At 37.8% G+C, this 25,062-nt stretch overlaps 1 protein-coding gene across 1 annotated transcript in view; it reads right to left on the bottom strand.

The window, feature by feature from the left end:
- Positions 1-25,062, bottom strand: part of LAMA2 (laminin subunit alpha 2) — a 386,413-nt gene that overhangs the window by 284,499 nt on the left and 76,852 nt on the right. The window contains exons 2-3 of the mRNA XM_072855832.1: positions 7,866-8,036; positions 3,532-3,644 (exon numbers count right to left, since the gene is read on the bottom strand). Of these exons, the coding sequence (XP_072711933.1) occupies positions 3,532-3,644; positions 7,866-8,036 (284 nt within the window). The remainder of the gene's footprint in view (positions 1-3,531; positions 3,645-7,865; positions 8,037-25,062) is intronic.

Genomic DNA, 25,062 nt, shown 5'->3' with positions numbered 1-25,062 from the left:
CAAACAAAAACTCCTAATACTCCTCAAAATCCAAACAACTCTTATTTCTTACTGAGCAGTCTAAAAGCCACGCAAATTGCAACATACTTTTTACTACATTTTGGGGAACAAAACTGTTGTTCTGTTCATGTAAGGTGGTGAGTAAACATAGAATGCATTCCTAACTACATGGGTTACTCAGATCATAAAGAGTGTGCCAGACAGCATTAGTGACACAGGGTCTTATCCCACCTCTGACATACACGGGAACCTCAACACTGCTCCTGTTCCAGCCAATACAACTGAATGGGCTTAAGAGAAGCTATCAGCTTTAGTAGTGCATAAGGACGGCCAAGCTTTCTTTGAACAATTAGCAAGAGAACATGGGAAAGAAACAGGCTCATATTTGAGCCTTGTCTGGTTTAAAAAAAAAATAACAAAAAAACCCAACCCAAACCCACACAACACACAGTGCAGTATTCTCAGACCACTGTCAACTGGCACACAAATAAGCTTTTTAAATACATTAGAACAACCCATACTTTTTATTGAATATAGTCATTGACCTCGTAGTTGCTACCTTTTACTGTGTTAGAAAACCCAAAACTTTCAGAAGTGCATAAATTTGCTTATTTCTTATGACAATCTAGATACTGACAGAGCAGAAAAAAAACAGAAGTTGTAAAGCCCTAGTTTAGCAGACCTGACGTAAACAACTACACAAGTAAAATCACTAGGGTGATGAAAAACAAGGATGGTAATTTAGTTCTAATGCCTGAGAGCTACTCACATATTAACAGATCATAGCCAACAAGAGGCACAATCCCTTGCTGTAAACGCAAAGCAGTTAATAACTCTGAAAGTTTAAGACATTTGAAAAACCCCAAAACTTCTTAATGCACAGGAGCTTAAACTCAAACTTCCGTAAAAAGGTTTAGCTCTGCTGATTGAAAGAGAAATGCATATCGAATACTTTTGCATATATAAGGCCAAAGACACAGATGTAGGATTGTTTCTGCCAGTAACAATGAGGGCTCCAAAGCCAGAATGCTAATAATTCTTAGCATTAGTACTTGCTTTCCAAGTACTTCAGTGTCACAGATACAAGGTACTTAAAATAATTTTTCCCATCATGACAGTTTTTTTACAAGAAATAAAGGACAAAAAACTAGAAATCCAAGCATTACTCTTCGTTAAACCTTATGGAAGTTTTGAGTTCTGGACTAAGACTAAGATTGATTTCTTACAACGAAATTGTATGTATGGATGCACACAGATGTCTCAATGCCCTGCCTTTCATTTCATTTTATTTTCTAACAAACTATGCTTTATTCAAGCCTCTTTAGTTGATAATTAGCTATTGTCCTCTTTAAGTATGGCTAAATGAGAAAGAAGGGAGATAAGGACAAGTAGGTTCCAAGTAAAACCGATAAACCAATAATATTAAACTGAAATAGAAAACTGATCTCAGTGAAGAGACCACAGAGGAAGGGGGAGCTGGGAAGGGGAATCTCTCTCCAGTGAGCCAAAGAAAGGGCCTTCCCTTTTTTCTTAGCACCTGGAAAACAAATTATGACACCGTTTCCCACAGCATTCTCCTGGAGAAACTGGCTGCTCATGGCTTGGATGGGCATACTCTTCGCTGGGTAAAAAACTGGCTGGATGGCCGGGCCCAAAGAGTGGTGCTGAATGGAGTTAAATCCAGCTGGCGGCCGGTCACAAGTGGTGTTCCCCAGGGCTCAATATTGGGGCCAGTCCCGTTTAATATCTTTATCAATGATCTGGATGAAGGGATCGAGTGCACCCTCAGTAAGTTTGCAGACGACACCAGGTTGGGTGGGAGTGTTGATCTGCTCGAGGGTAGGAAGGCTCTGCAGAGGGACCTGGACAGGCTGGATCGATGGGCCAAGGCCAGTTGTATGAGGTTCAACAAGGCCAAGTGCCACGTCCTGCACTTGGGTCACAACAACCCCATGCAACGCTACAGGCTTGGGGAAGAGTGGCTGGAAAGCTGCCAGGCAGAAAAGGACCTGGGGGTGTTGGTCAACAGCCACCTGAATATGAGCCGGCAGTGTGCCCAGGTGGCCAAGAAAGCCAATAGCATCCTAGCTTGTATCAGAAATAGTGTGGCCAGCAGGACTAGGGAAGTGATCGTGCCCCTGTACTCGGCACTGGTGAGGTCGCACCTCAAATACTGTGTTCAGTTTTGGGCCCCTCACTACAAGAAGGACATTGAGGTGCTGGAGCGTGTCCAGAGAAGGGCAACGAAGCTGGTGAAGGGTCTGGAGCACAAGTCTGATGAGGAGCGGCTGAGGGAACTGGGGTTGTTTAGCCTGGAGAAAAGGAGGCTGAGGGGAGACCTTATCGCTCTCTACAACTACCTGAAAGGAGGTTGTAGCGAGGTGGGGGTCGGTCTCTTCTCCCAAGTAACAAGTGATAGGACAAGAGGAAATGGCCTCAAGTTGTGCCAGGGGAGGTTTAGATTGGATATTAAGAAAAATTTCTTGACCAAAAGGGTTGTCAAGCACTGGAACAGGCTGCCCAGGGAAGTGGTGGAGTCACCATCCCTAGAGGTGTTTAGAAGACGTGTAGGTGTGGTGCTTAGGGACATGGTTTAGTGGTGGACTTGGCAGTGTTAGGTTAACGGCTGGACTTGATCTTAAAGGTCTTTTCCAACCTAAATAATTCTGTGATTCTATGTTTTCTGATTCTGATTCAAGTTGCAGACAAATATGGGCCAGCTGCAGATCAGAGAAGATTTTAAGCGGGGGGCAGGGTTTAATTTGTTACCTACTTAATTGAATACCAAAACAGTTAAGTTTAATAACATGATGAATAAATTTGGTACCAGATAATTGTTCTGTATTTATCTTGCATAATAAAAATACAATTCTTTTCCATCTACCCTCAAATCCTCTTGCTCACATACCTGAAATTTATGTAGCATTTTCATAAGCATCAAATAACTGCATTCTGTATAGCTACATCTGTCAAGCAAGACTCCACTAACAAGAGGTCATTTATTTAAGGACCCTGTTAGCCAAACTCCTCTCTTTACCCAGGCAGTCCCTCAAAATAACCCATCACATGTGCATGTATCCCTAGCACAGATGAACTATTTTTAGTGTATTTAAGTATTTTCAGTATTTTTTGTGTATTTAAGTGTATAGTACTATGTTACTGAAACAAGAAAGAACAGTATTCTGAACGTAAACTTGTATTCATAATACTTTTTCCCTGAAACTATCTTTTAATTGTCTTTAAAGAGCCAAACCACATGTTATAATGAAAAAAATACTGACAATGTTATATTTAAAAGAATTTTAAACATGACTTCATAAAAATATATATGAAATACTTATTTTTAATTTGGTACATTACGTTACAATGAATGAGTCAGTCAGAATTATCTGTATAAACAACAGAAACTTACAGGAGAAGCGGAGTGCGTCTCCATAACATAAAAGCAACATAGAGCAAAGAGGAAAATAATCCAGGTCATCTACTGTAAAGAAAGCAAGCCTTTGCAGAAACAAACAAACAGAAGTCTACCTGTTGGAGGTCCAATGTAATGGTCACATAATGATATTCAATTCCATTCTGGATACTAGGGCTTTGCCACCAAGTGTTCTTGCCATCAATTGCATTTGTTATCGGATGTCGTTCTGTTAGAACAGCAGAAATACATAAATATATTTCAAAATTATCAGGAGATTTAAATGTTTTTAGATCTAAAATCTAGATTTTAATAGAATTACAGAACTAATGAGGCAGCACTTTAAAATACAGGAAATTTATTTTTCTTTTATTCTTGGGGCACAGTCATGCTTATTATTACTGGAATACTCATCTAGTGTGAGTTGTTTAATTTTTGCTAAGGATCACAAGAAGGTGATTCAGAACACCTAAATGCACTTGGAGGCTCTCCTGATTCTACAGAAAATGTAGGCATCTAAATCAAGTGAACACATCCTGCAATCTTCCAAGGTTTCAAGTACTGTAAAGTCATTAAATGTTGCAACAGAAACAACAAATCAGGAACCTGCGATATGGTGTGCAAGGAAAGCAGAGATTGAAGTAATACTGGTACTTGCATTTCTAAGACCTTTCTAAGCACACATGGAAATAATTCAGGATATAATTCAGAAATCATTACAGAGGAAATGATTCAGAAATCATTACAGAATATATTTCCCAACTGGAAAATTGTCTGACTCACATACGTGCATATAAAGAAGGTTTGCTTGGTTATAATCCATATCAAAGTCCAAGATGCATTACTCTTCATGCCTACATTTACTCTGCTGCAGTGTCCCAAATGAATCCCAAATAATAGGGATAAGAATTTATTTACAGAATTGTATTCTTCCCAGATTTCAAGATCTTCTAAATTATTGAAGCTTGCTTACAAAGTATTTTAATGTTATTCAGACTGAGAAAAATCACAGTCAACATTTCCAGGATACTTTTTGTGGTCAATTTGTGTTTCTCTCCTGTACAAAATGGAGAATAACATAACCTCAATTTTAAAATGTACAAGGATCCATATTTTGAAGTCCCAATTGCCTAGAGCAAGTCTGTACATTATGGGGAAAATAACCCAAAGGACATTCAAATAAAGTAGGTTTCTTCTATGCAAGTTCTTTCTGCAAGACCATAACAAGATAGGAGAAATCCCACCCCTTTCATTAAGGATGGCTTTCTAAACTGACAGGTTTTCTTGATATAAAACTGGAATATGCTTCATTACTAGCTAGTCCTAGAATCGCAAATAATTAATTCATGAACTGATTAATTTACTTGTTATTTTAATTATTATTTAAATCAACCAGCCAGATTGATAGTCTTTGTGTCTCTGTTTTTTTGCTACATCAACCACCTGCAGAGGACAGGCGTCCTAGCTCATTAAGGAAAGCCAGAATGTCTGAACATATTTAAAGATACAATTAAAGTGCTTTGTGGGAGTGAGGGAAGGCATAAGTCCTCAAAATTGAAAATGCCAAAAATTTCATTTAAATATCAGATTATTCAGTGGAATTAGTGGGCACCAACACTTGCAAGTAGAATACTGGTGCTACAAGTGATTTTATTAGTAGCTTTATCTTTATATTGAAGAGAAAAGCAAAACACACCCATGCTTTACATGTTGTCAGTTCCCACAGCTCTGATCATTTTCACAAACCTTGACTTTAAATGAGTGCTAGCAAAAATCTTCTGTAAATCAAACTCAGAGCTCCTCAGTGATTGTGACAGAAGCTGTCTAATTGGAAATTTTGATGTAAGTCTCTTCAGGTGAAATTGATAGAAAGGTAAATCATGAGAAAGAGGGTTGGGAGATGAATCAACAATTAACTGTAATCACCATTATGAAAGTTTAATCATAATTAATTTGAAAACACTGATTAATTGCTGGCATGTTTTGCCTATTTAAAAGGGAAAGGAAAATAATATAATATTAGCAAAAAGGACTGCATTGCAAATGCAGTTCAAGGACCAATCTTCCTGATGGATGGCAAGGGGGAGAACTTACAGAGTGAGCCCATCAAAGTGTGCTCTTTAATTTGGGTTCACATGTGATTAACCAGGGAATTTGTGTTCATTTCCTACTACAGTAATTAAGGGGAGGCACTCCAGACTCACACATTCCAGGGGGATCATTTAAAGTCTGGTTACATTACATGATTCTCCTATTAATGAGCCATCTCTGTTTAAATAAGGCATTTCCTTCTGCCAAATGAACATTTAAAAACCTTAAAATGAGATGTGGTTGGCAACAAAAGACCAGACATTATGAAGCTGGGCAGATTCAAGTTTTCAAGAGGGTAGGAGTGAGGGGAAACACAAATATAAATCATTCAGATGGGGTTTATACATATATATGTATGTATGCCTGTGTATATACACATACATTAGTGTACACTATCTAATATCATAGGCAGGACATGGGAACAAAGCAATCCAGCTCTGTTTTAGGTTTGGTTTCTGAATTAAACAAACTTAATATAGAAAAAAACTTTTACGTGCATGCGTCTCTAAATACCCATCTATAAAGAAGGGAAAGAATCTGTTGCACAGTGTTTGCCAGTAGGAATGGTTCCAAAAGCCCCCAAAATCTTCTCTGAGACACACTACTACAATGTAACGTATCATTTGAATGCTTATATTGCTACAAAATCATGTGATCTTTCCTCAGAAGGTGGCATTTACTACAATTAAAAAAGATGTCAAAACTTGGAAACTATCTTGGGAAAAAAAATAGGTTGCAACTGTCTTCATACAAATGAAGTAGTCTATACTGGGGCAATTATAATTAGCTTCGCAAATACAAGATGGGGAGCAAATGGATAGGTAGCCATTTAGCAGGAAAGCACCTGGGGATTATAATGGACAACTAGCTATATACCTCTCAGTGGTGTCACACCATTAAAAATGGGAAATATCTAAGTAAAACATGTAAACAGGAATATATTCTGTTCATTCTGAAGCAAACCTGCATCTCTATGCAGTGCTGGTAAGAGCTCAGGTGAATTTTAATAAAGATGAAAACCTCTAGAGAGAATTCAGAGAACTCTAATTTGCACAGAGTTCTAGAAAATACAACCTATGAGGAGAATGAAAGAAGAGATAGCTTAGTGTAGAAACTAGATAGAGCAGCAATACCATCAACCCTCAACTAAGTAAAAGATTTTTGTGAAGAAAAAGGGTATAATCCACTCCTTGTATTGACTGAAGTTAGGAAAATGGTAACTCTAATTTCTGCAAGGAAGATGCAGATTAGCTATTAGAAAAAGACTTTGTAATGAGTGAAATAACTCTAGGAAGGGTGGCCCTGGAAGGAAGTTTCTAAGGAGAAGCTAAACAAGCTTCTGTCTGGAAAGCTACAGACATAGATAGCTCATCCTGTCTAGAACTAGCAGATAAATTAAGTGTTGCCTTTTTTTTCTCCCTGTAGTTTTAAGCGCATGCTTAAATATGCTTTGTCATGAGGTGTAAACGTATCTGAGCTAGGTTTTAGAGGGAAACAACTGGAAAAGAAGAGACATTGTCTCCATGCTTCTGTGGCTGTGCTTCTTCCAACACTTTATCTATTCCATTAAAAGCTGTCTTAAGTGTCTCTACACCCTCTACCATCTACAATGCCAATATACCCACAAAAATCTAACAACGTTAATGCTATTCATGTCTTTCACTGCAAGGTCGCAGGAAATTAAACTTGTATGACTTGACTAAGAAATTTTCTTAGTTTTAATCTTCCCAACTATTAGAAACATGCATCTCTGAAGCAGATGATAACAAATTTATACTTGAAGACTGATTTTGCTTCCGGGTAGTCTTAAAAATGCCGTGTTAGCACAGATCAATTTTAATATGAAAAACTAAGCAATTAAACCAAGCAGTACTCCATTATCTTATCTTCTTTTTGCTGGCTCAGGGAAACTGAATTAACATCAAACGAAGAAGAAAAATATCCCAGAACACAAAAAAATAAAACTGAAGTTGGCCCTAAACTGAAATTTCAGATGTTGCTTAGACTGGCCAAAATGTTCAAATTCCACATGTCAGTATGCAGGTAAAAGTCATCTGGTTTTCATTCATGGTCAGTATATACCAAGAAAATTCAATAACAGCTGTAGATACTCAATTTTTCTAAATCTGAATTTAGGTGCTCCACTTTAAGTATCTGAATTAGAAAGTTCAGTTTGAGGAGCATACATAACAGATACAGGTTTTGAAATACCAATGGAAGAGATGAGTAACCTAATTCAAAAAGAAACACAGAGATTTCATAGTAATCAGGCCAGTGACCTACAGTTTTGTTTGCCGAGTATCTACAACCTTTGGAAAAAAATATTTTTAAAGGAACAAAATGAAAATTGCACACGTACGATGTGGAAGCCTGCTCCGTTGATCACAAATTCGGCACTGAGGGTTCCTTACAGGCTGTCCAGGTACATGTTCAACAAGTTTGCAGTACATTTCCCGACCCTTTTCTCCACAGGTAGCATTGGTTGTGATGAGAGCATTAGTAGCCAGGTTCAGCACTGCAGGAAACAACCCTGCAAACAAAATAAAATAAAATCATAAACAAAAGCAACAAAGCTGAATTTAGCAGCACAATCATAAATGAACATAACATCCTTAGTTTTCAACTTTTTAAGCCTTTTTCAAGGCTTAGTTTGCAACAACCATAGAAGTAATGAAGCACACAAAAGCACCAACAACTTTGGTTTTGAATCCAGAGTTTAGACATCAGAATAAAGCCATTATACTGATGGTTTCCTCCTCATTCCCTGCTAAAATCCAAATTGGTACCCTCTGGTTACATCTTGAACAACAGTAGGATGCCAAAGGAGAAAGTAAAGTATGGAAACATACAAAGCATCATAAAATGATTTTTTTCATAATCAAACCTTGTGTTCCTACCCAACTGGACATTGAAACATTGTATGCAAATTACCTACGAAAACTCTTTATTATTCTTCTTTTCTGCTTACACCTCCATGGGAAAGCTTTTCCTTCACAGACTGCATCACTTGTATTACACTATATTACTATTCTGCTTAGGACCTTATAGTCACCCTTGTCATCAGAGGAGCTAAGTAATTCATGCAGCAATATGAATAGCATCTGTCGTGTGGTTTCCCTTTCCTCAAGAAGAGGGTAATATATACAACTTTATATCTTTTATGGCAGTACTGTTGTTGTTTTTTTCAGGTGCCCATGCTGAGTGATGTATCATAATTCTCATTCAGCACAGCACTTAAGCAAACGTCTGAGTGCTTCGCTGAACCAAGTTCTATGTAGCAGTAAGCTATAAAGATTATAAACCATACGAAGAACAATCATTAAGGTGGGTTACTCTCCTTCCCACTAAATACTGATCAAAACCTTTGAGCCGTGATAAAATTGATCCATGGAGACAAAGTGATGTATGTTGAATGTATGCATTAGCCCCTCACATTAAATCAATCGGTTTTGTATCCTCAAAAGTGTAATTTGCCGTGGCTGCAGGTTAAACAAAAACAACAACAAAAAAATCTGAGGTATGGATTGGGATCATCTTCAGATTTATTTGATGACAATTTCCACTGGCCCCAAACCCACCCTTCTGCAATTCATTCAGCTTCTAACCCTACTGTATTATTATAAACTTAAAATAAGGCTTTAATCAAAACTGAATCTGCAATTATTGTACACTGATAAAGCTCCCTCTATAATGACTTTCCTTTTCCTCCTCAGCAGATGGACAACACTATTCAACTGACTCCTTTCAGTTCTTTAACTCCAGTCTCCTGCTTGTCTCTGAAATGAACCTGTATGCCATTTAATTACCAAGCTTGGGTGGTCATGGTACAGCTGTCCTCTGACATCGTGAGTTAGTGACTCTCACACTCACTTTAAAAAATGTTAAACATACTGCTTGAGCAAGGCAACCCATTAGTTACTAACCTGTCCAATTTGTATAGTCAATCAATAGTTGAGATTTTATTGATTGTGTAGCTTGCTTCTTCTGTATAGATTACAGCCTATTTTCATCACATTTTAAAATCTATACAGTTGTTCTTGGTTTTTTATTCAATGCATTCAGTGATATTTGCTGCCTTCTACAATGGAGGCACATGGTAGAATCTGTGTAAGCATTAGCCGAGTAGATGAATTAATAGCTGTGATTTACAGCCTCGTTATTCTCTTGTTAGGCTGTACAAAGTTAATAGTGTAAAAGCCAGTAATCATTTAGTCTTAACAGAGTCTGGCATTTGGTTTGGAGTTAAGTATTTTATTCCTTCAAAAGTGAACCTCATGAAAAGGACAGAAGGATCCTACATGCAAGGAATTGCAGTAGATGGCATCAGGAGAATAAATCCTTCAAAAAACAGTGGAGCAGCTGAAAAAGAGCAGGCAAAAAGCTTCCAAATGTCTATACACAAATCATACCATTGTTCTAAGTTTTAACTCAAATTTTAAATGTAAGAGACATAAGTAAATGAAGAGTACTTAAGGAAATCATCAATTAGAACATCATTTCATACCTCTTTTATGTACAGTGCACGAGATTCTAGCAATATAGAAGATGAAAGCATTGTCTTGAATCCTTTATTTAGGCTCTTTGAATGTGAAATAAAACTGTGAATGCTCATGATGCTAGTAGATACTGTTTACCCTTTCTAAGATTCCCATCTATCCAACCATAAATCCCCAGGAAAAAGGCAAGAGAGCTCAAGACACCACAGTTCATTTTTTCAGAGAATTTTGCCTTATGTTTCATGATGATAATCATACAGAAGAAATATTTTAAAACTGATGTACTAGTTTTGTGCATCTTAAAATTCAATTTCTCACTAAATTATAAAGTTTGTTTAGTTATCAACCCCACCTTTAATTCTGTGGGCATCCTGCTATGAAATAGTTCCAAAAACATGATCTGTTACAATTACAGACAGCTCTTCTTTCTTTATTGCCAAATACCTTTAGTAATCATTTGCTCCAGCGCAAAGACTGGGTAAAATACCTCTGAGTCAGAAACACATTATCTCTATTTTGTGTAGCTCAAGTGCAAGCAGAGAAATTCTACTCCCTTCAACTGCCAGCTACATCAATCTTTTCCCTCCTTTGTGTCACTGGCAAAAAACAGATTAGCATTCATTTCTACCTTTAAAAAAATACCAAAATTCTAGCAGGTGCATGGAGGAAATAGGTAGAAAAGATTGCCTTATAATTAGACAGTGGTTTTCGCAGCTTGGATTCAATTTTTGGTTTTCAACAGACTTCTGTTGCATGAAGAGAAAAACACAGTCTCAAGATTCTCACCTATGAAATGGGTATGGTCATCTTTCTGCTTCCCACTTTGGTTTTTAAGCATGGAACATATTCCATGGAGCTTTTAGAACATGGAACCCTGATAAACAGTTTGTTTAGCATTGACATGTGATTAAACTATGAAAGGAAAATAACACAGAAATTAATCAAATTCTTTAAAGTGGTGTACCATGCAAGGGTAATCAAGAAAGCTGCTCAACTCTCTACAGAATTAGTGATGAGAAGTTTGTTGTGAACAGAAACAGTTTTAGAAAAAAACTGGTAAAAATGAAAAGCAGTGAATCAGCAGGAATAGTTGATCTTTGCCTACAAACTCCGATGTACTCAAGTTTTACACTGCCACTGTTCTAGTTAAGTAGGGTGTGGTACCAAAGTGCTAACTGCATTATCAGTTTTTTAAATGGTTCCTGGATCAAAGCAGATCTGAATATCTATCTTAAATACAAAAATAGTGGATGCTTGGGATCAGTGGTTTTTTACAGAGGCCGCACAAGTCATCCCTTATCAATACTAAAGTTCTTTGTAGACATTGGCAAGCATATAGGTATGAGTGATTCATTGAGTTCAACATATTTAGATTAACAAACAGATTTTGACAAGATTCCGCAAAGGCTGCTAAAGGAACTAAGCTATCATGACATATGAGGGAATGACCTCTCATGAAATAACAACAAAAATGGGGAAATGGGGAATAACACTGAAAAATGGGGAAATAGGGAATGGGGAAAGGAAAATGGGGAATAACACTGGAAAACCACAGCGCTCTTTGCTGAATCCTGTTTTGTTCAACAATTACATAAGTAACTTAGAAAAGAGGGTATGAAGTAAGGTGACAGTTTATTGATGACAGAAATTATTCAGGATAATCAAAATAAGGACAGACCACAAAGAGTGGTAGAAAAATCTCACAGTATGGTACATCTAGGCAATAAAATAGCAGATGAAATCGAGGAATGGAAATTAATACACAGGGGGGAAACATGATAGGCTCTGCACTAGGTATTATCACCCCTGAAAGAGTTATTATGGATATTTAAATGAAAATATTAGCTCAAGGAATAGAAACAAAATGTCACTACATTATCGCATAAATCCATCTGCAATGACAATTCAAATACTGTATGATATTCCTTATCACTCATCTCCAAAAGGACATGGTAGAAGTAAAAAAAGAAAAGTGTGACAAGATCACAGCTGTAGATCAACTTCTGAATGTGGACATTAATAGCCTATGAGTCTTCTACGGGGAAAAGAACTGATTGGGAGATGTATAAAATGACATAACTGTATATAAAATCATAAATGGGTTTAGCAAGTGAATATTTGGAAGTGAACACGGTAAGTTAAGTTACCCTTCTACCACAATTTGGGGGTGCTGAGTCAACTTATCAAACAGAAGTTTTCTTCATTGATTGGGATTTTTTGTCTGTTTATAAACGGAACTGCTTTTCAGTAAGATAGAAATTAAATTCTAGAATACATGAATAAATTCTATAATAAAATACTTTTATTCCAAAAGCAGGAATGGATTAAAAACCAATTAGATTAATACATAGGCAAGGGTTCATCCAGGGCTGTTAAACATGAAGGGCTTGGTGTTCAACTGTCAGTTCAGAATATCCCTAAATCACTGGCTGTTGCAGGGTTTTATCCAGGGAGGCATCACTGTACTCTTTCTCTTCTTTCACATTTTTCTGCAATGTTGCCTCTAATACATACCTGTAGGTGTTTCTTATGAAGACTAGTAGCACATACAGACCAACATCAAGGTCCACCCAAAATGGAATAGAAACTGTAACCTTAATTTTGTGTGGCATGGCTAATGAAACCATAATATTTTTGCCAATATTCATTTTTTCCACCAGCCATTATCCTCTATACTACTTCCCATCCATAGAGGTCTCATTAATAGCTACTTAAACTATAGAACCTCAGAACATTCTCTGAGATTGGTGATTGCCTTGCGGTTTTCTGCAAAGCAGTATTACCTAACTCATTTTCTTATGTTTTCCTAATCTCATTGCATAAAGGAAAATAACAGCCCAGCTTCACATGTTTGCTTTTATGTACTTTTCACGTTTCCTCACCAACCTCCAGCTCATAAAAGCTCAATGAGCATCAGTGGAACAAACCCCACCAATCTGATGCCTGGCACCCCGCCCTATTTTGTCATGCCCTATTACCTACTTCTCTGCCAAACTGACAGATTTTCCACATGCTTTTTTGCAATAGTTGAGATCAGCAGAAGCACATGAGCTACATAAGTAGCAGGTACAAGACATTTTCATAAAGCCTGTCAGCTGTTGAATTCAATCTCATTCTCGCTCTCACTCTCCTCCCAAATAGCGCTATTTGATTGACCTTCACAGCACACTGTGAGACCTAGTTGATTTCCCTAGCTGAGACAGGATGGAGGAATTCTAGTGGGAAATCAAAGATATTAACTATATCTCCAGCTGCCGAATGGTGATTACAGGTTCATTATGAAGTGGGGATAGTCACTGGGGTAAGCTACTTTTAAAATATATCAAGGAGCAGCTACAGCAAAGGAGGGGTACTGAAAATAGAGATGAATGTAAACAAAATAATTACCTTGTACATTAGTCTTCCTACCATTTACCAATTCTGACAGTTACATTTTCCTTTCCTCCCCTTCACATAACCCATGGAGAGTTGCAAATACTGTTCCAATCACATCAGCATCCTACATCTACAGAGCAACTGGTGGGATACATCTCAATAGAAGGACACTCCAGCATTACAATGGAAGCAGGAATCACAGGGGAAGAATCAAGACCAAGATTATAACCTCTGTTAGGCTTCTGCTACTGCACAGTGGAAGCAGCATCCACCTTGAGTGAGAAACAAGGAACCACCAATTAGTGATAGGCGACAGAAGACAGCAGCAGAGATCTTTGCATGGAGATGAAGGAAGGAACTGGCTAACTGAGTGGGGGAGACTGAGCAAGAGAGAAGAAAATTAGAAGGAGAAAGACCACTGCAATTAGATACCGAAAGAAGGCTCTGTAACCTTTCTTCTTGACAGATAATGGTTGGCACACAAAATTTTGCATTCAGTATTATTTAAGGTCTAGATTCTGATTACACAGTGATAAGAAAGTGCACTATTTTACTGAGGGTAAAATTAATATAATCACAGTCCCTGCACACATAAGCAAAGTGTTAACATAAAAAAAATAATTATTGGTTTTTAATAGTATTTTTAAAATACTTCCAAGATAGAAGACAAACTTTGGTTTACCAACTCTGGGATTTCTTTGTGTCTTATTAAAGCATTAGAACTGAGAAAATGTTTTCCTCCTTCAAAGAAAGCACTGTTAAGACCTGCATATTCCTCTTCTCTCTTCTAGACAGACCAATATTTGGCACTGTATATTTCTTTCAATCTTCTCAAAATATCCCCAGTCTCTTCAAAGAAGCAAATAAAACAGCCTGCCTAAATATGTCTAACTTTTCAAGCCAATCTTCCTAGTCTATAGAGTACTTTGAAATGTTCGTGCAGTCAAGCAGAGCTGTTTGCCACTGAATTTGTACTAAAAAGACAAAAGAGAATATGTCAATTTCAGATGTTCTAAGAAGTGTCACTGGAAAAAGAGAGACTTGTCTGCTGCAGCGCGGAGCTATGCTAGGCTGTGGGAACACAGTGGGGAGAAAAAACTGGGACAAAACAAAACAAAATGTTGCAGCACAGAATAGCTTCCAGCTGTGCACCACAGGGAATAACTTAATGCACTCTATCCACAATGTAGATTAAGAGTTTTATACAACCAGAAAATAAGCCCAATTTGAAGTAATAGCTGTCCAGACACAACAGAGCTTGCAGACTGAAAAAAAATGACACTAAGCCCATTTGTCCAGAGGAAAACAAAATTGGAAAACAAATATTTCAGTCCCCATTTATGTCAGTTGCCCTAAGGCACTGTGCATTATAGTACTGTTCGGTAGTCATCCTTTTTTCCTTCCAAAGGAAGTGGAAATGTAGTTTTCAGTGTTCACTGGTAGAGGTGGCTTGCTTTTACTTTCAGGTAATTTTCCCTCTTCGTACTGCGTAACATTATATACATCCTCCTGCATATTTAACTTCAACACAAAAGACATAGTAGAAAACCCTAACATGAAGAAGCTTTATAGCAAAGCTAACTATAATCCTTACAAAGTAACAGATGCATCTGAAAAAGGGTATATTGATTATCTAGTAATATTAACTTTCCTCTCCACAGCTTACAGCGTTGAAAATCTGTGGGGACTTTGCTGATTTTAATATCAAAACACAATCAGTTTTACAGATTGGGAGACTGAGTGAAAAAATTGCTATTGGCTTACTCCAATATTGTATAAAATATATAAGCATTCTCCTAGCTTTGTAATGAATTTCCTTTTTCCTAGAGCTGTCACAGAAGGTTGTTTTGCAAAGCAGAACAGGAAAAATATAGGTGAAGATGAAATCCTGTCTCCTTGACATCCATGGCAGATCTCCCACTGAATCAAAAACCCAAAGCACAAAGACTTAATGGACATCTCATTTTCAAAGGTATTTACATGCCCAGTCCGAGTCAGGCATCCACTGATTATTAAATATATGTCTGTATTCTGGCACAAATTTTAAAGTGCAAAATCCTAGTTGTACAAATACCTTATCTGTAGAAAGAGTGCACTATGCATGAAGAAGCAAGAAGCACTCTTTACAGTTATTTCCTTGTATTTATTAGGCACATGACCTTCATTAAAACCGTTGCGGTGCAGTAGTATGGTCCTGGTCAGCCAAGCAGGCCTAACAAGACAAAGTAAAAGGACCTCTGAGAGACAACACTGACCTAATGCAAACAGGAATTCTCCCAAATCGTCTATCTTCTGTTCTTAGATAGCACACATCAATTTACAACTTTCCCAGATTGCATGATACAGCTAAAAATGTCCATTTTTGTTCAGTTCCCACGTCTGAATACCAGTGTCTCCCTACTCAGAAAACACTGTAGATTTGGTTCCCCCCACTCATGCACTTCCCTCAGTTGCTAGGAGAGGGAGAGAGAGACCTGTATGATTTGTCTATCCCAGTTCTGTCCCACTGAAGGAGAAACAAAAAAGGATTATGACACTGAATGAAAAAGAAAAAAAATGAAATCAGAATTTCTCAAAGGTAGAATAGAGCCTGGCAAAATTGGAGCCTCCAGATGCAATTTACTGCTGACTTTGGTCTTGACAAAGCTATTGTTTTATGCAAAAAAAACCTGCTATACATTGTCTTGGACACTAAAGAATATTAAGCATATTACTATTTTTGCAATAGCTTTAAAATTAATGTCCATTGAAACCACACTGCAGAGTCAGAATTAGTTACTGTGCCCTTGAGTCTCCAACACTGTCAACTTAAACAGAAAGACTGAGATGTTTGCTGTGTTCTTTTACAAGAGGCAACAAAAGACATGTTACGGAGACTAATAAAAGTCATCCATCTATTCACCATCATCTACACTGACAAAAAAATCCAAACTGAGTTTGACATTATGAAACCAAAGAGCAAATGGAAAAACCGATCTTACCATATGTAAGAGATTCCATGAACTTTTACCCTGAGAATTCAAATGAAAATAAAGTATGTTTCTCTCAACTGATGAGCTTGAATAAACATTAACTTCAATTCTCATTCTTTGAACTGATTTACTTCTTCCTATTCTGCTGTAATGCTTTACAAACACATACTGATAAGGATTCTAAACATTTTAACGTATTCTGGTAAAATGTGAGACCACCGATTAGCAATTCCTATGCAGAGTTCTTAACACTGTCTTCAGAGAATTAAAGAATCATTGAGGCTGGAAGGGACCTCTTATCTAGTCCAAACCCCTGCTCAAGAAGGGTCACTAGAGCAGGTTGCCCAGGACTATGCAGCTGAATTTTCAGTATCTCTAAGGATGCAGACTCCACAGCCTCTCTGGGCAACGCATTCTGCTGTTTGACCACCCTCACAGTAAAAAAAAGTGTTTTCTTACGTTTAAACTGAATTTCCTGTATAGCGATTTGCACCCATTATCTCTTGTCCTGTCACTGGATACCACGGAGAAAAGTTTGGCTGTATCTTCGGCATCACCCCCGACGCACGCATTTATATACATTGATAAAATCTCCCTGAGACTTCTCTTCTCAAGGCTAAGCAATCCCAGCCCTCTCAGCCTCTACTTGTAGGACAGATGCTCCAAGTCCTTCATCATCTTCCCAGCCATTTCCTGGACTTGCTCCAACATATCCATGTCTCTCTTGTACTAAGGAGCCCAGAACTGGACAGAGCTCTCCAGGTGTGCTCTTCTGGTAGTAGATCACTGCTGATCAGGCAGGGAATGATCACCTCCCTCAACCTGCTGGTGACACTCTTAACTAATGCAGCCCATTTGCCTTTTTTGCCACGTTACTGGCTCATGCTCAACTTGTTGTCCATCAGGACACCCATGTCCTTCTCTGCAAAGCTGCTTTCCAGTCATTTGGCCCCAGTCTGTACTGGTGCACGGGGCTGTTCCTCCCCAGGTGTGGGACTTTGCACTTCCCTTTGTTGTACTTCATGAGGTTCTTTTTAGTCCATTTCTCCAGCCTGCCAAGGTCCCTCTGGATGGCAGCACAGCCCTCTGGCATATCGGCCACTCTGTCTGATTTTGTATTGCCTGCAAACTTGCTGAGGGTGCACTCTGCCCTATCGTCCAGGTCATTAACGAAGATGTTATACAGTATTGGCCCCAGTATTGACTCCTGGGGTACATCACTAGTGACCTGCCTCCAGATGGACTTGGTGCCATTGATCACAACTGTCTGGGCCTATCCATTCAGTTTTCAATCCACCTTGCTGTCCATGTATCTAACCTGTACTTCATCAGCTTTTCTATGAGAATATTATGGAGACAGCATAAAAAGCCTTAATAAAGCTAAGATAAATAACATCCACTCTTCTCCCCTCATCCACCAAGCCAGCCACCTCATCATAGAAGGCTATCAGGTTGGCTAAGCACAATTTCCCCTCCATAAATCCATGCTGGTCTTAAAACCAATATTTTAGCTACATGTACTATTTACATTTACCATTTTAGGTGTATATGTTACTTAAACCCAAGCTACATAACACCCTATTAAAATGAGAACTAAGTTGCTCTCCTTGGATAATACTGTAAGGCCTTATACATTTGATCTGTTCAATTTCAATGCATGTAAAGCACAATTAGCAAGATCAAGGCCTTCCCTGATTAGTACTGAAGGCAGAATGTAAAACATATTTTTCACAACTCAGTCTCCCAACTTTCCATAGAATAGAACAGGTTATTTCATTTCCATACAGTCAGCACTCCGAGGCACGAATTAGCCAAATAACTGAGAAATATTGCAAAAAAAATGCTTAATAAACTGCAAAATTAAATTGTATATTTGTGTAGTAATATAGATTGGTGTTTCCTATGCATTGAGTCAAGAAATGCATAGGATTTCAGTTACATATAAGACCTTCAGTTACAGAAGGTTACAGAAGACCTGTAACCTTCAGTTACATATAAGACCATGAAAGAATATTTTGAACATTCTGTGTCAGTGTTAGTGTATCCTTTTGTTCTGGTACATTGACATAGTTGTTGTATGTTACATACATTTGTTCACCATAGACTTGCTACAAAAGGGCTACTAAATACATATATTTATAAGTGCTGTAATAGTGTATTTATATATTTATAAATTATATATGTATGTAAGATACACAGATATACAAATATAATAGTGCATCTGTATCTGTAGTCACAGTAGTATGAGTGTCTAAAATTCTTACTGTTTCATGAAGAGAATAGAATATGTGCATGATTTCAGTATCTTTTTAACATATATCTTGTAAGAAAGAATATTTAAATAATATTTAATAATATTTATTTTCTCCATGAGAAAAACAGTCCAATAATTTCCCTCTCTTACATATATTTTGTCCCCCTTTGAACTGTGACTGAATGGGAAGATCAAATGAGGTCTGAGCAGATGGCTGTCAGCAAACCAGTAACAACGTACCATGGTTTAGAATTAGAGACAAAATGTGCAACCTGGTATACAGTTTCTGCTTGTAACTGCCAAAGGCATCTGGCTTAGAATATAAGCCAGCTTGAACATCCCTACACATATTTACTTTATCATTCACGAAAATTAAATTATATCAGTATCTCTTAATATTTCTCTGGTAAAGCTGTGCCTATCTGTATTAGTGGAAACCCTCCTTTTCTTCTTTATAAAAGTGGACTCAGAGCTGTCACAGATGTCACATCTTTACATTCCATTAAAATCAGTCAGAACTGCATACAGAGGAATCCCTGCACGTTGCTTTAAAAATGCATGGGATGACACATCAAGGAAAGGAATCCTTCAGGTCTTCCAATAGGATTTTAACGAGCTTCAGTGGTACTACTGTCACTAGTATGACATTTATTTGCATGATTAAAGGTTTTAGCAATGGACTCTCAGCTGGAGAACAAACGTTTGTTTTTCAGAAATCTGAAGCAAATATACATCTCTTGGGTTTTCCTCTGGCTGGCTTCACTGTTCTGAAAGTTAGGAAAATGCCAAAAAAAAGTTTTCAGGTCCCCCACACTTTGTGTATGGCAACAGCTCTTAATGTAGCTTTTTCTTATTAGCAGAAGTTGCTTTCAGTCAGTCTAGGTGACAGCCTGCTCAGTTCGTGGAGACTTTAACTTCTATACTTTTTAATTCTACATGAACTGTCCACTGAAGCACACAGTTCCACATTATACAATGAGACTTTTAGCAATAGTATTGACAAGACATAGCTGGTTGGCATCCATACAAAAAATATATTTGAAATGTAAGGTCTTTGTAGACTTACCAAGTTGGTAACATTTACGGGCATACCTGTAAGTACTATGATAATTGGCTGTAATAATTAAAACTAATTCTAAAACTTTAGTGTTCTCTGAATCATTTACTGGCCTGGGAAAGAGGAAGGGAAGGAGGGGCACAAAAAATCAGAGCTAGATGTGTTAGAAGATTGACAGGCTTAACTGCCTGTAACTGTGTAAGTCCACACCCAACAGAGCTGGCTGATAAAGGCACCTATTAATGCTTTCCAGGTAATAGTGAGACACTTCATTATCCATGCCATGGAGTCTACTTGCTAAGAGACACAGAACTGAAGAGAATGGCTTCTTGATCAGTGAAAAATTGGAAGAAGGGAGGAATTTAGAATAGGTACTAAGACCTGAAATAGGCAGGAAATGGAATTTTGCAGATAGGCAGCAATGAAATGCAGCACTCTTTTTATGCAGAATTGGGGGGATTTTGATACATGAGATGGGGCAGGTGGTGGGGCAGGAGCAGCTCCTTTTAAGGATAACGAGAACAAGGGAATAGACACAGCCTTTGTCAAGACAGAAAGGGTAAAAACAGGCAGTTCCTGCAAGGAAGAAAAGAAAGAGACCCTTTTATAAGGGAAAAGGATAAAAGAACACTCAGCAGATGTATCACATTTAGAGGTTTGGTGAACCCTAAATGCAGAGGAAAGGGTGATGAAGAGAACACCAGTCCTGCTGGCCCTTCTGCTTTTGAAACCCACAACACCTGATGCAGGGAGGCAGGAAGGCAAGGAGAGCACAAAACAATCCAAGTGTGTCTGTGGGTGACACCTGGAGATGCACCGTATCCCCTGCAGCAGGGCACAGGGTAAGAAAGGCAGTAGGTGAAGCAGTAGCAGTAGAGCACAAAGGGATCTCAGGGGCTGAAAACAGAATAGCAATAAGCACATTTAGCAACAAGAAGCAAAAAGTTGGATAACAAAGAAAACCCCTAAGAAACAAGTCAAAGACTGTTTCCCAAAGGAAAGATGAGGGGAAAGTTTTACACAATAAATTTTGGTGGGAACACATAATAAGCTCTGGTTACTAAGAATACAAAGACTGTAATCTTCTCCTTATACCCAGGGGAAAAAAAAAGCCTCCTTCTATGAAGGATGACAGAAGCCATCACTCCAATGTCAAAAAACAAAATTGCAAGGTAGACCTAGTATAATTTCTACAGGGACAGTGGGATAGACTAAGAATTTTCTTCAGGGTAATTTTCTGTGGAAAAGGCTTCCAACTGTGCAATGGCCATTGTAGAATCAGCAATGAACAAAAAGCCTGAAGCCACATCTCTCCACTTGAAAGTTTTCATTTTAAAATTTTGTTTGCATCTTCTACTAAAGAAACATCCATCCTTCTCTAGTTATTTCTCCAAGTAGTTTCCTCAAAACTATCACTTTGAAAGTAAGGTGCAGAGTTGTATCTACAAACACATCTCAGCTTTTGTTATGCACAAATAGAGTGTATACTCTCCTTGAATTTCCATGCCTAATTCTGAGTCTAAGAGAACTTTTTTGACATTGCTATCATAAATCCCCAGACTGAAATTCCTAAAAAAGTTAGCAATCAGTGCCAAGTCTCTTCCTTCTTCCAGGATATCCTAATAATACAAATACTGTGTTTGAACCTTCGTGCAATCTAACACTAAACATAACTATTAATTAGTCTTTGCTTTCTTTGAGGTGTTACACAAAGGAGTTGAAGGAAGATTCTGCAAAGAATACACAAATTAATTCCCTCTGAAAGACTGATGTTTGAAAATCTTTTCAAGATGGGACCTTTTTCACAATTATATGACCATTAGAAGCTGTTGTGAAAGGGGAGAATTAATACTGTAAGTATATACTTATTTTACTCTACACTTAAATATGTTTCCCATGTTTGTATTAAACAGGGAACCTGTTTAAAGTTGGGTATAAAGTAGCCATATTAATGTAGTCTATGTCTTAACTTTGTTTCCAAACATTAAGCACTGATCCTTAAATCTGCCTAGTGTCTTTTTCATGTAACTATGATTCCTTTAGGCCTGCAGACAATTCCATTCAGCGTTAACTAGCATAGAATATAACTGTTTTTCCACTCCATATATATCAACAGTTAATTTGGCATCGTTGCAGTGCATTCAGCTGTTCCTAGACTAGGACCAACGCAAAGCCACTTGAAATTTACTACAGTTCTCAGGCAGCTATTAGCACACCAGCAGGAACCATGGGGACTTTGTATCACAGTAGGGAACAGCACCATATTTTCTACCTTAAAAATCTTACAGCTCTGCCTAAAAGTGTCCTTATTTATGAGGTTTTATCCATTTGTTGAAAAGAATGCCAGACAATTATTAAATTCATAAGACAGTGGAGATCAGTTTAATATCCTGTAACAGGAAATTTTCTTTCATTAGAAACAGAGAAGCTATCCAGTTATTGGAAAGATAACAGAAATACACATTTCAATTAATTCTTCATATTATAAAAGAACCCCTTGGGTCATCTTCAGCCAACTACTCAACTCAAATTAGAACTACTCACAAATATTGCTCACAGATTTCTGCTCACCTGCATGCCCACCTGTCATATATTCAATATTTGAGTGACAGAGTGCATTTGGGTTGGTAGACAGGTTTTCTGTGGTAGTAGTTTCTCTCTGTAAAATGATATTGCTGGGCTTTATCCTTTCGTAAATAATGGTTCAATTGTACTGTCAATGCAGCTGAGATCAAAGAAAAGTAACCCTGCTGTCATGTAGCAGAATTTCATTTTCTGTTGATTTTTGTGGGGTGCTCATACTTGATCCATCTTGCTCCAAGGCTTGACTAAAACATGTAATATATTAATATTTCATCATCTTAGAGTTTTCTGTTCTTGTAGTCTCTCTGTGTTTTAACTGTTCTTCCCTATTTTAATTGAATTCTACTGACTATTTTTATCACACAGTTGATCTCAAGCAAGCGGGAGAGAGAGAGAGCAAGCAATCTTTTACTGTGCCACATGGGATTATAATCTCTATATACAGACTAGATTTGAGTTCTTATGCTCTCATCCAAAAGGAACCTAACAGAGTAATCTGCAGGATAAATAGTGTAGCTCCCGCAGAGTGACAAAACTCCCAAGACAGTCCTACAAGAACCTGAACCTCGCATTTCAGGGAGACTTGGTATTAAAAAGCCAATGCTAAAAGCACGGCTCCACCTCCTCAGACACCCCTATAAGCTTTTATTTAGAACACTTAAATGTTTAGCATTAATCTCATTCTCATTCCCCTTCTGTTTCCCCTAGCCGGTTTTGCATTCAAGTATCGAAGTCAACCATTTCCTGTGATGCCATACTAACTTGTCCAAGCACAAGGTGATCACATGCCATTATGCCAGTATATTGATCCTGCTTTTTTAGGTGTGAAGGAAGGGAGCGCTAAATATTCATTAAAATATTTGCTTTTAATTGCAAGAGAAGTAATGTACTTTGTAATTACTCCATGACACATTACTTGTCCTCGCTTTCAAAAGACTGTAACTTTCACGTTGCCCTGGATCATATACTGTGTACCTCCTCGAACCTGCTCAGTTGGTGGTTTTGTGAATGCTTCCATCATTGTATGGCAAGGTAGGACTGTGGAGACAAGGGCTCCTGTTGGATGCGCTCCCTCCTGAATGGAGGCAGTATTATTGTGTCACTGGCATTATCAACTTTAAGGACAGATCTGGATACTGCAGGCAGCAAGCAGGTTTGTTCAAGACAGACTGGTTCATGCAAAAACTGCTGTCAGGGAGGTTAAAGGTACATGCTGTTCATGTCTCTGACTTGGATATCTCCCAGTCTCCTGAGCTCACTACAAACCTGTAGTAACTCCCAGGTGACAAAATCTGCAATCAAAGACAACTGAAAGGCGTATCTTTAAAACCAAAACGAAACCAAACCAACAAAAAAACAAACAGGTGTTTGCTGTTTAGGGCAATTATTCTCAGATAAAAGATTCCTTGCTCATAAGACAAAGGCACAGTAAGTAAGTTTGCTCATATTACTGCTATCTACATTCTCCTTGGAGTACACAAGGAAGGGCATTGAAGTTCGCATGTTATACGCACACATTTGTGATATTGCTTGTGTACACTACATACCCTCATGATTTATCTTAAAGGTTCTGATTTTAGATGATTGTTAAATTGATGAGACTATGGATGAAGTAACATCTAAAACAGTGTTACTGAAGAAATCGGCAACCATACAAGTTCCTGGCAGTATGTTTTGAAAATCTTAACACAAGGATTACAATCTGTCCCTGACTGTACCTACATCCTATTCTGTATATGTGAGGCTCAGGTCCTGGCCACAGAAGCCCTGTTCCCCACTCCCCGCAGCTGCCATTCCTACCGGGGTGCCAGTGGCCAAGGGCAGCTTCTTGTGATAGAACCACTGCAATAGAATGGGAAGTAAAACTGGAACAGTCTGTTTTAAGAACAATTTCCTCTGCCATCTAGGTCTCAAGAACCATTTCACTAAGCTTTCGTTCAGTTCTTACAACGAATTCTTTTCAACGTTGCAATTTCACTCTCTCTTTTCTTTTTTTACTGCTACAAACTACTATGTTCTCAGTCTTCTCAGGTCTAAAAACTGACACATCTGAATGACCAGAAGGCCTTCCCATGGACAAGACATCGAAATAACATAGGCATAAAAGTGTAAAATAAAATATCTATTTACCAAAGCCCTTACATATAGGAAGAGAAAGGACATTTTTGTAGGTGGAACAATTTATGAAAATAGGAATATGCAATTATGAAGAGATATATGCGAACCAAAAATCTAAGATAAACCTTTGAATTGCCAGTACCTAGAGAAAGAGGCTTTGAGAGTAGGGAATCTGGGGGGTGTTCGTGCAAGTTAAAAAGATCCATTGGTTTTAACTGGAGGAACTCACATCTATATTATGTAGATAACAAAAGGTGCTGGCAACATAACTGCAAAAATTTTACATAAATTTTTCTTACACAATTTCCATGTTATTGTTTTTTTCATTTTCATTTTTACTATAAGCCTGCTTTTAAGAGCATAACATTTTTTCCATTAGAGCATCGTACTTGTAAACAAAACCAAAACAAAACCCATGAATTTCTTTCATGTGGCGTTCCATAAAGAATGGGATTTGCTTCTCTCAGTTTCTGTCTCTTTTGTGGGGTTTAAGTTAAAAGAAATGGAAATAGCTTTTAAAAATTCCTCTGCCACAAAGTATACGCATATGAATCAATCACATTAATGTCTGGAAGGCAAAATATCAAAGTTCTGCTTCCAACTCTATCACTGGTTTATTGCAAGACCCACATTAAACCTCTTTTTCCACATCCGTAAAGTGGAGATAATACCTGCCCTGCTTTATAAAAAATATGGAAATT

Source organism: Ciconia boyciana, chromosome 3 (assembly GCF_034638445.1).
Source record: "Ciconia boyciana chromosome 3, ASM3463844v1, whole genome shotgun sequence".
NCBI classification, from domain to species: domain Eukaryota; kingdom Metazoa; phylum Chordata; class Aves; order Ciconiiformes; family Ciconiidae; genus Ciconia; species Ciconia boyciana.
Note: the sequence above shows the minus strand (reverse complement) of the source record. Positions and strands in the feature narration are given on the sequence as shown.